Source organism: Apodemus sylvaticus, chromosome 12 (assembly GCF_947179515.1).
Source record: "Apodemus sylvaticus chromosome 12, mApoSyl1.1, whole genome shotgun sequence".
Lineage (NCBI taxonomy): Eukaryota > Metazoa > Chordata > Mammalia > Rodentia > Muridae > Apodemus > Apodemus sylvaticus.
In genome coordinates, this window is record NC_067483.1 from 43143401 (window position 1) to 43154801 (window position 11401).

The 11401-nt window shown below is 42.7% G+C and overlaps 1 protein-coding gene across 2 annotated transcripts; it reads left to right on the forward strand.

Moving 5' to 3' along the window:
* Positions 1 to 5815: 5815 nt before the first annotated feature.
* Positions 5816 to 11012, forward strand: Znf281 (zinc finger protein 281). Of its 2 annotated transcripts, none has more exons than XM_052200046.1 (2): positions 5816 to 6012; positions 6229 to 11012. In XM_052200046.1, the coding sequence occupies exon 2, from the start codon at positions 6247 to 6249 to the stop codon at positions 8911 to 8913; it is 2667 nt and encodes an 888-aa protein (XP_052056006.1). In that variant the 5' UTR covers positions 5816 to 6012; positions 6229 to 6246; the 3' UTR covers positions 8914 to 11012. The 2 variants fall into 2 exon arrangements, with proteins under 2 accessions (XP_052056006.1, XP_052056007.1); XM_052200047.1 differs by having other exon boundaries at positions 6233 to 11012.
* The last annotated feature ends 389 nt before the right edge of the window (positions 11013 to 11401 follow it).

Below are 11401 nucleotides of genomic sequence, written 5' to 3' on the forward strand. Positions count from 1 at the left end.
TTCTAGCTTTTCAGCCGTGTTTGCTTCTTCTGACTTACCTCTTCCTTTCTCATGCATCCAACTCAGAAGCCAGTGGCCCTCCTGCGAACATCTTTGTGTAGCCCACCCCTGTTTACTCCCTTAGAACTGGGGTGAGAAAGGGAAATTGTTTTATTTTAAAAGATGAGCATACAGGCTCTCAAAATGGCTTCTATTAGTTGAAAAGATATCCGAAGACCTGAGTTTAATCCCCGGAACCTACCTGGTAGAAGAAGAGACTTCTGACCTCCGTGTGTGCACCATTCAGGATGCTGGAGGTTTCCAAGTTGAGTATAGCCTTGGCTACATATGAACGTATAGGCCAGTGAGATTCTGTTTCAAACATTTTCTAAAAAGATTTTATTTTATGTATGGTGAGTACACTATAGCTGTCTTTAGACACATCAGAAGAGGGCATCAGATCCCATTACAGATAGTGGTGAGCCACTGTGTGGTTGCTGAGAATTGAACTTAGGACCTCTGGAAGAGCAGTTGGTCCTCTTAACCGCTGAGCTGTCTCTCCAGCCCTCTAATACTTTTTTTTTTTTTAATTGGAGGAAAGAAAAGCATAGGTTTTGTTTGTTTTTATTGTGCTTGTTTTTGTTTGGTTTTGCAGCACTGGGAATCACTCCAAGACTTCAAACAAGCTAGGCAAGTTCTGTCCCCTGCGTTAGACCAGCTCTGGCCTGCTGAGATAGCCTCTTACTGTGTAGAGTTAACAGCCCCTCCTGCACAAAATAACTAAGATCATAGGGCATCCTTGTGTCTTCCTCTAATTTTTTTTCCCCTTTTAACAATATGTAACTAGTAAATACAGATTTAACCCATTGTTCTAGCTGCCTACTGTTCTCAGGGATAAAGACATCACGATTTATTCAGTCATCCCTTTGTCAAAGGGCATTTAAATGAGTCTAGTTTTCTGCCTCTTTGCCCAGAGCATCAAGAACAACTTCAAATGTACAGACATGTGCATTGATGGTTTTGTTTCCATGAGATGTACCTCCATCAGGAACTATTTATACAAAGTAGGTTGGAGCATGATTTCTTACAAAAATAAAAAGTATACAAGATACCACACAGTCAAAGGAATTCAATAAATGATGCAGGGTGTGGTAGAACATTCTTGTAATCTCAGTACTTGAGAAACTGAGGCAGGAGGAAGGACCCAGGCCAGCCTGGGCTCCAGAATAAGACCTTGTCTCAAAAGAAATAAAAAACAAAGACAAACCCACAAACACAAATGAAAAGTCAAAAAAAACCCCAAAAAACCAGAAAATGGTAATAATATCTGACTATGTGGGTGCCTAGCAGTCTTTGATGCAAAAGGTGTTTCCTAGCAACTGGAAGGTACACATCACTGAACGAGAATTCATAAGCAAAGAACAGGAGACAGAACCTGGTCCATAGCTTTGGGGTTGCTCTTACAAAGCCCATTTCCTGTTCTGGTTGATAGATTGGAAGGGAAGCAGAGTTATTTGAAGCACTGTTAATGGACTCTGAGCCGCTGAGCCTGAGAGCTACCCAAACTTCGAAGTGATTGGTATGTGGTACTGGAGACTAACAATGAGAACTGGGAGTTCAAAACCTGCAAGAGAATTAAAGCTTAGCTGAAGTAGAGAGTGTGTGTCACCCGAGATGGCTGTGGTGATGGTGGGATTCCAGCATTCGGCCAGCTGAGGCAAGAGGCAGTAAGACTGCAAGTTCCAGGCTAGCCTGGACTGCATAGTAAGAGGCTATCTTAGTAGGCCAAGAGTTGGGCTAATGCTATGGTCAGAACTTGCCTAGCATGTTTGAGGTTCTGGGGTGATTTCCAGTGCTGCAAAACTAAACAAAAACAAGCAGAATAAAAACAAGCAAACAAACAAAAACCTGCGATATGCTTTTCTTTCTTCCAACTTAAAAAAAATTATTTTAGAAACAGAATCTTGCTGACCTATATTTTCTTATGTAGCCAAGGCTATTCTCAACTTGGGAACCTCCAGTCTCCCGAATGCAGCGATTACAGGCATGAACTAACATACCCAGCTATAATATGCTTTTAGTAAGCCTGACATTTATATATTAATTTTTATTTTGTTTTGAGACAGAGTCTCATATAGCCAAGGCTGTCTTTAAAGTTGCTACGCTGCAGCCGGGCGGTAGTGGCGCACGCCTGTAATCCCAGCACTTGGGAGGCAGAGGCAGGCGAATTTCTGAGTTTTAAGGCCAGCCTGGTCTACAGAGTGAGTTCCAGGACAGCCAGGACTATACAGAGAAACCCTGTCTCCAAAAACCAAAAAAAAAAAAAAAGAGAGAGAGAGAGAGAGAGATGCTGTGTTGCTAAGGATAGCCATGGGCTTCTGCTCCCCTTGCCTCTGTCTCCTGTGTGCAGGAATTAAAAGCATGTTCCGTCACTCCATTTTATCTGGTTTATGAGGGGCTGGAGATCAAACCCAGGGCTTTGTCCATGCTTGACTAGTCACTGTTGACTCAGTCAACCTCTAACTCCAAAAAACCTGAGTTTTCAGGGTCTCACCAATTGCATTAGCTTAAGACCGGAGACTTAAAACCATGGATGGGTTTGTTTTAGGCACTAAAAGAGCATTATATGAGGAGCCAAGCAACCTCAAAGTCACCTCCTTGCAGGAAAGAAAGCTAGCAATGCTTATGCTGCCCACGTTGTTGCAGGGTCACAGTAGGGAGTTATTGGAATTGTGCATTTTAAGCACCACCGAGAATGCTATTCATATGTTAGCTTTATTTTTTTTTAAGATTTATTTATTTTATAATATGTAAGTACACTGTAGCTGTCTTCAGACACTCCAGAAGAGGGCGTCAGATCATGGATGGTTGTGAGCCACCGGGTAGTTGCTGGGATTTGAACTCAGGACCTTTGGAAGAGCAGACAGCGCTCTTAACCGCTGAGCCATCTCTCCAGCCCTCATTAGTGTTATTTACATGGCTCTTTACTGAATACAGCTGTAGGCATGCAGAGCCACTGTCTCGCATACTGTATCCATCACCAAGAAAGAACATGTTATCACTTCAGAGAAACTTTGTCATGTTGTGGAACTACAGAATCACAGTCATAAAAAACAAACAAACAAACAAACAGACTCATTCCAGTCACTGGTTTATCACAGCACTGGCTTAGTGGATTTCTGCAACTGGGAAAACAAGAACAGAGCCTGCCTTGGTTTTCAAGGAGGCACAGACAAGCCAGACTGAGATGTGTTTTCCCCTTTCCCTGAGGTTGCTGATTCCTCCACAGATTTCTGCGTGGTCTGTGGAAACCACAGTGGGGGGAGGGGGGGTTGCTTGGTTTACATTGTGTATCTGTCAAGTGAGAGAATAAACAGAGACACCTTGAGATTGAAACTGCCTGTATCTAAAGTCCTCCCTTTAGATCCTCTTTTCAAAATGAAGAGTTAAAAAACATTATGATTTAAGCAGGTAATTGAGGCAATGCAGTGAAGAGCTCTGACTCTCCCCTCATAGTCTACTCAGTTTACTAGGGCATGAGGGAAAACATCATTCATTCACTCATTCGTTCATTCATTCTCTCTAGCTCTGTTTTTGGAGACAGGGTTTCTCTGTGTAGCATTGGCTGTCCTGGAACTCACTCTGTAGACCAGGCAGGCCTTGAACTCAGAGATCTGCCTGCCTCTGCCTCCTGAGTGCTGGGATCAAAGGCCTATGCCACCTGTGCCTGACCCATGATTTTTCTCTTATTCCTTCCTTTTGAGAAACCTGACCTTGTGAAAATTCTATTTAAGTTATATGAATGGCCACAGATGAGTTATTTGATTTCCAAGCTATAGATTTCATGTATACAGCCTGGGTTTCTAATATGGAAGTCATAACAAATACTGTGCAATGATCAGGAAGTTTTATTTACTGAGAAATTCATTTATTGCACACAGTATAATATTCCTATTTCATCAATAAAATTCGAGGGACCTGAGCGTGGTGACCTGACTCAGTGTGTAGAAATGCTTGGTCTTAAACCCAGTGACCTAAGTCTGACTCATGAAACCCTCATGGTAAAAGAAAATAATTATTATTCTATGTAGTTGGGATACTGGTTTTATTTTCTATCACCAAAGAACTGAATAGGACAACCAGTATAAGTGATGTGCTGGTGTGTTATCATATAAATGCTCAAAGTATAATTTCTAATGGTGAAAAACGGGAAAATAAACGGACCTTGATGAAGTATGTCTTCTTTTGTCTGTTCCTAGGAAAGTTTATTTCAGGCATTTCCACGGGCGGAATGATTAGCGCTAACAGCTTTCCCCTCTCCGTTTTATTTTACAGGGTCTCTTCATCTTCCTGATATATGGGGTGTACAACCTAGAGGTAAGTCTGCTTGGACTAGCTCAAGGCTGACAGAGTGAATGAGAGAAATGACAGGTTTCTTATCTTGATAACTGTAGAACAAAGTTGGCTTTCATGTGAGTGTCCCACTGCCCTTCATGCTTGGGCTGGCTTATGTGCCATCCCAGCTTACTATTAAACACTGACGTCCCAAATACAGGGACAGCCTCATTTCTCACTGGCATTGACTAATATTTTATGACTGCCTGAAGTTTTTGAATTTTCAGTGTTCAACGCTTAGCTATACCTGATAGTTTCAGGAAATAATTTAAATGTAGTTGCATGGGGTTAGGAAGGTACAACGGCTCATGAAACTACTCATAAAATAACAGTTTTAAGGTTTCCGGGCAGGCTCAGAGAGGCCTCAGAGAGGTGTTGATAAATAATAATCGCTATGGTTTTAATTGCAAAATTTCTTAGGGAAGTTATTGATTTATTTAAGAAAACACACTGTGTAAATAACTATTCTCCAGATCCTTTTATTAAAATATCTGTGATGTATAAATATTCCTAGGAAAGTTGATGGTTTAGATTTTTGCATGTTCCCTATGAATCCCTTTTAAACATTATTAGGCACTTAGTATTTATTTGGTTTTGTCGGTAGAACTTTTAATTTCAAGGCTTTACCTACCTGATTTCCCCCAACTGAATAAGGAGCAATTTCCCAAATGTCTAGGCATTCTATACTGGAGAGGCGGGAGAGTGGGGTATGTATCCTACTAGAGATTAAAGTTGGGAACGATGGCCAATATTTTACAAATGAGGCTAGTTAGCATCCAAAGCGATAAGCAAATTCAGACAACTGAGAAAGTACGTGGCATTTAAATACCATCTGATGATGAAGCGTGTGTGGGCGTGTTTTACAGGACAACTGCACCTGGGATTACACGTGGTTTCCTTTTGCTGTAGCCTTCAGGTAGGCTGGCAGTGAGACAACTTTCTGCAGCGGTACCTCCTCTACGGCAGTCCCAAAGGCTCTTTCAATAAAGGCAAAGACAAGCATTTTTGCTGTCCCCATTCAGAAAGGAAGGAGTAAAAGCTATCTGTAATCAATACCGTTACGAGCTTAAAGTTTTCGGACAGAATCACAAGTACCTTAAGAAATCCTTTTCTAGGTTTGATTTTGATTCAATACTTGGATTGCAAACACTAAAGTGAATCAAATGCCAATGTGCAATTCTCATTCTCTCCACCTTCCCCAACCCCTTTCTCTGCGGCTCCCACGCCACGCTGCAACAAGCTCTCCGGGCGTCCCCCGACTTCCCGCCCCTTGGGTTCCACCTCCCGAGCGTCTTTTCCCCAGAAACCCTCAGCCACTTTCCGCCCCTCGGCAGAGCCACCAATCACGTCCCCTTGCTGCGGAAGACCCTCCGCTTTCGGCCTCTATGTCCCCGCCCCTCCCACCTAGCCCCCAGCAGCTCCGCCCAACCGCCCCCTTGATTGACAGGCTGGCCAGGCGGAAACTGAGGCGCAGGCGCACAGAGCTCGCAGAGCTCCCCTCTGGTCCGGTCGAGGACTTCCCGGCAGACACCGCGCCGCGGCTGCGCAGAAGCGGGGAGGCTTTTAATTCCATTGTGGAGAGGACGGCGTTATTTTTATTAACTGGAGGCGACGGCGGCTGCGGCGGCGGCGGAACCCGTAAGTGTGGCCGGCGGGCCGGGACGGGCGCGGGGGCGGCCAGGAAGGCCGCGGGGTCGAGCGCGCCGGGCCGGAGGCGGCGGGGCTGCGGACGGGAGCCGGGCGCGGTGCGGGCTGGGCGGCGGCGCGGCGGGTCCCAAACGCTGCGGTGGTCCCGGCCCGGGGCCCGGCCCTACCGCCGTTCCCCCTCTTCCCTCCTCTCCCTCCTCTCCGCAGCCAGGCCTCCTCCGGGGTATGAAAATCGGCAGCGGGTTCCTCAGCGGCGGCGGCGGTCCCGGCAGTAGTGGTGGTAGCGGCTCCGGCGGCAGCTCCGGCAGCGGCGGCGGCAGGAGAGCAGAGATGGAGCCCACCTTCCCCCAGAGTATGGTTATGTTCAACCACCGGCTCCCCCCGGTCACCAGCTTCACCCGGCCGGCGGGGACGGCCGCCCCTCCCCCGCAGTGCGTGTTATCCTCCTCTACCTCCGCAGCCCCGGCCGCTGAGCCCCCCCCTCCGCCAGCCCCGGACATGACTTTCAAGAAGGAGCCGGCCGCGTCAGCCGCGGCCTTCCCTTCGCAGAGGACCTCCTGGGGATTCTTGCAGTCCTTGGTGAGCATCAAGCAGGAGAAACCTGCAGATCCCGAGGAGCAGCAGTCCCACCACCACCATCACCACCACCACTATGGGGGGCTGTTCGCTGGGGCTGAAGAGAGATCACCAGGCCTAGGAGGAGGGGAAGGGGGGAGCCACGGCGTCATCCAAGACCTCAGTATTCTCCACCAGCATGTCCAGCAGCAACCAGCCCAGCACCACCGCGATGTATTACTGAGCAGCGGGAGCAGGACTGATGACCATGGCAACGAGGAGCCAAAGCAGGACACTAACGTCAAAAAGGCAAAGAGGCCAAAGCCAGAATCTCAGGGAATCAAAGCCAAGAGGAAGCCAAGTGCATCTTCCAAACCTTTGGTTGGAGAGGGAGAAGGTGCCGTCCTGTCCCCAAGTCAGAAACCTCATATCTGTGATCATTGTAGTGCTGCTTTCAGGAGCTCCTACCACCTGCGGAGACACGTCCTCATTCACACAGGAGAAAGACCTTTCCAGTGCAGCCAGTGTAGTATGGGTTTCATTCAGAAGTATCTACTGCAGAGACATGAGAAAATTCACAGCAGAGAGAAACCCTTTGGATGCGATCAGTGCAGCATGAAGTTTATTCAGAAGTACCATATGGAGAGACACAAGAGGACACATAGTGGAGAAAAGCCATATAAGTGTGACACTTGCCAACAGTATTTTTCAAGGACTGACAGATTGCTGAAGCACAGGCGCACGTGTGGTGAAGCCATAGCAAAAGGAGCCGCTAGTGCAGAACCTGGGTCATCAAACCATAACAGTATGGGTAATCTGGCTGTGTTGTCTCAGGGAAATACAAGTTCTTCAAGGAGAAAATCGAAGTCAAAAAGCATAGCTATTGAAAATAAGGAACACAAGACTGGCAAAGCAAATGAATCACCAATGTCAAACAATATAAACATGCAGAGTTATTCAGTGGAAATGCCTACTGTGTCGACCAGTGGGGGCATAATTGGCACTGGAATAGATGAACTACAGAAAAGGGTGCCAAAATTGATCTTTAAGAAAGGAAGCAGAAAGAACACAGATAAAAGCTACCTTAACTTTGTGTCACCGTTACCAGACGTAGTTGGGCAGAAATCCTTGTCTGGTAAACCAAGTGGCTCACTTGGCATAGTATCGAATAATAGCGTGGAGACCATTAGTCTTCTCCAAAGTACAAGTGGCAAACAAGGCCCCATAAGTAGTAATTATGATGATGCCATGCAGTTTTCAAAGAAGAGAAGATACTTACCAACTGCCAGCAGCAACAGTGCCTTTTCTATCAACGTAGGACACATGGTCTCCCAGCAGTCCGTCATCCAGTCTGCAGGGGTCAGTGTTTTGGACAATGAGGCGCCATTGTCACTTATTGACTCCTCAGCTCTAAATGCTGAAATTAAGTCTTGTCACGACAAGTCTGGAATTCCTGATGAGGTTTTACAAAGTATTTTGGATCAGTACTCTAGCAAATCAGAAACACAGAAGGAGGATCCTTTCAGTTTAACAGAACCACGAGTGGATTTACACACCTCAGGAGAACACTCTGAATTGGTTCAAGAAGAAAATTTGAGCCCAGGCACCCAAACACCTTCAAATGATAAAACAAGCATGTTGCAAGAATACTCCAAATACCTCCAACAGGCTTTTGAAAAATCCACTAATGCAGGTTTTACTCTTGGACACGGTTTCCAATTTGTCAGCTTGTCTTCACCTCTCCACAACCACACTTTGTTTCCAGAAAAACAGATATACACTACATCTCCTTTGGAGTGTGGTTTTGGCCAATCTGTTACCTCAGTGTTGCCATCTTCATTGCCAAAGCCTCCTTTTGGGATGTTGTTTGGATCTCAACCAGGTCTTTACTTATCTGCTTTGGATGCTACACATCAGCAGTTGACACCTTCCCAGGAGCTGGATGATCTGATAGAGTCTCAGAAGAACTTGGAGACGTCGTCAGCCTTCCAGTCCTCATCTCAGAAATTGACTAGCCAGAAGGAACAACAGAAAAATTTAGAGTCCTCAACGAGCTTTCAGATTCCATCTCAGGAGTTAGCTAGCCAGATTGATCCTCAGAAAGACATAGAGCCTAGAACAACGTACCAGATTGAGAACTTTGCACAAGCATTCGGTTCTCAGTTTAAGTCGGGCAGCAGGGTGCCAATGACCTTTATCACTAACTCGAATGGAGAAGTGGACCATAGAGTAAGGACTTCAGTGTCAGATTTCTCAGGGTATACAAATATGATGTCTGATGTAAGTGAGCCATGTAGTACACGAGTAAAGACACCCACCAGCCAGAGTTACAGGTAAGGTCTGAGAGTGACCAGGCTGGGAGTCTAATGTAATTTTGTTTTATTTTGAGAACACTGCCATTGGAATGTTTCTACACGATCCTATTAAGAATAATGTAATGCCCTTTCAATGCAACTTTTCATATTTAGTTTATTTTGTTAGTGTGATTTTAGCTCTGTTTGTATTATGATTTTTAATCAAAATCAATAGATTAAAAATAGTTTGACATTCAAAGTGACAATGTTTAGCAATCAAATTTACATGTATAGATTGTCAGGGAATAGCCCAAAAGTTTTAAATGCAAAAACAAAAAAAATAAAAAATAAAAATAAAAAAAGTACAGAAAAAAAAAAAGAAAAGAAAAAAGGAAAAAAAAGAAACTTTGTTGCTAGGATTAAGGTTATTCTAATTGCTTTACTCTCAGGAAGTGTAATAACGCATGGGAATTCTGTACGTTATCACCGTAATGGAATATCCAATTTACAAATAGTATGATACGCATTTCATTGTTTAAGTTAAGGGATCTTAAACATTTCAAATTGCTCTTTCTGGGCTGATAGAATATACATTTCATCATTTAAGTAAGGGATCGAAAACATTTCAAGTGCTATCTTCGTCTGGGCTGATCCAAAATTCTGAGATTGTTGGCTACCTATATTTTGTTGCAGCTTTTAAATGTACTCCAAACTTCCAAACCCAGATTCATTCCAGATTGGTAGAACAAATATTCTTAGATCTTTGATCAAAGCCTGGAATGATAGCTTTAATAAAAGAGGAAAAAAAGCACCCTCTTTATCCACCTGTAACAAGGCTGTAATTCCATTAAGTGATTCTGTGAATGTCTTATCTAGTACAGTGTTAAAATTAAAACCCAAGTGGTTGGTTGGTTTCAGTATTAGAAAGTAAGTTCAATTCACATAATCTATTAAAATTTGGGGTATGCATTATTCATTATACATGGCCTAAAAGCATTCTCTCATTTATGCTATTATGTACCACCTTCACTTCTGGTTTTTGGTACTTGTTCATAACTTCCTCTTAAAGTTCTGGGCCTTCTTGTTCCTTCTCCCTGTCTTGATGGTTTCAATTTTAGAGTGATTTATCATCTAGTTGATAATTGATTATGCATTTTATATGTCTTACGACATACAAATACTAAACAATAGGGTAAACATCCCTGACCTTTTTTTTCTTTTCTTTTTTTTTAAACAAACCCAATACAGATTTCCATGTACACGCTATAGATGTCAAAGGGTTGTAATCCCACCTGGTGGCATAGCTTGTGTAACAGATAAGAGTGTGTATTTAGTAATGACATCAGAACTCTGTGAAATTGCAGCCTTTAATGTACATTTTGAAGGGGTGTATTAGTCAGTATTGTACAGGGATCTTGTAAAGTCATCAAAACTTGCTATGAACGCTAATTGCCATTTGAAGCTACTGATAGGCAGTGGCTCTGCTCTAAACCACTTTTTAGCAATTGTATTTTTTTCCTGATTATATTTTTTAATGTACTTTGATGTTTATGCTGATGAGTTTTTATGTACTTTTGGTGATGTTTAGTCTTATGAACTCTTCTGACGTCAGAAAAGTACCACTGGTTGTTTGCAGTCTCATTGTGTAATCAGCCTACCACAGGCTTCCATGTATAATAAAGTAATTAATATTGTGCAAGTGTAAAACACTTCTGTTATAAAAGCAGTGTTTGGAAAATAAGAAATTATTAAAAATGGTTACAAAATACTAGTTAATTCCCTTTTCCCACCTTCTACCTTTTAGCTTTAGTTAGCTAAAGGGTACCAACTTGTCATTGAAAGATTTTTAGAAAATGTGTTTAATTCTTTTAATACACTCAGTACTAAAATGTCTGTCTTATAAAGTGCAGTAAGTTCTATTGGGTACAGAGACAAGTGTGATCAAAGATGGAGAGGACCTTTACCCCTGTATCTCTTAAGCTGTATGATTTCTCTCCCTCTCTTTCTCTCTCTCTCTTCTCTTTTGTTTTATACAGGTTTTGAATTTCTTTAACTTTTATTGTGTGTACTGAATACTACATATGTATTATTCTGATTGTTTGCTCTAGTTTACTACCAATAAAAGTCCTGTTAATCACAACATTTAAGAAAGGAGATATCACTTAGTCTCTGTGGATTACATTTCATAAAATATTTACATTAATAGTATAAATTGTAATTTAGGAGCTTGCATTTTTATTGTATTTATAATGTATTTTGTCTTTCTAGGTTTATTTAAAAATGCATTGGATATTTTGTTTAAGGTACACAATAATATAAAGAATAGAAATCTAATGTAAATTACATGTTGAAACTAGGCTAACCATCCTAAATATTAGGGAGATTATTTATTGAGGCTTTATTTTAAATCATATCGAAATATTTTTGGCTTAAGGTGTTATAGATCCTTTTGCCTCAAAGGGTTATAATAAAATTACAGAATGATGGATTAAAATGGTCTTGAGCATTTTTAGTTAAAAAAAAAAAAAGGT

What these genes read in the sequence shown, in the direction of transcription:
- Znf281 (XM_052200046.1), top strand. Translation starts at nt 6,247, where the DNA reads ATGAAAATCGGCAGCGGGTTCCTCAGCGGCGGCGGCGGTCCCGGCAGT.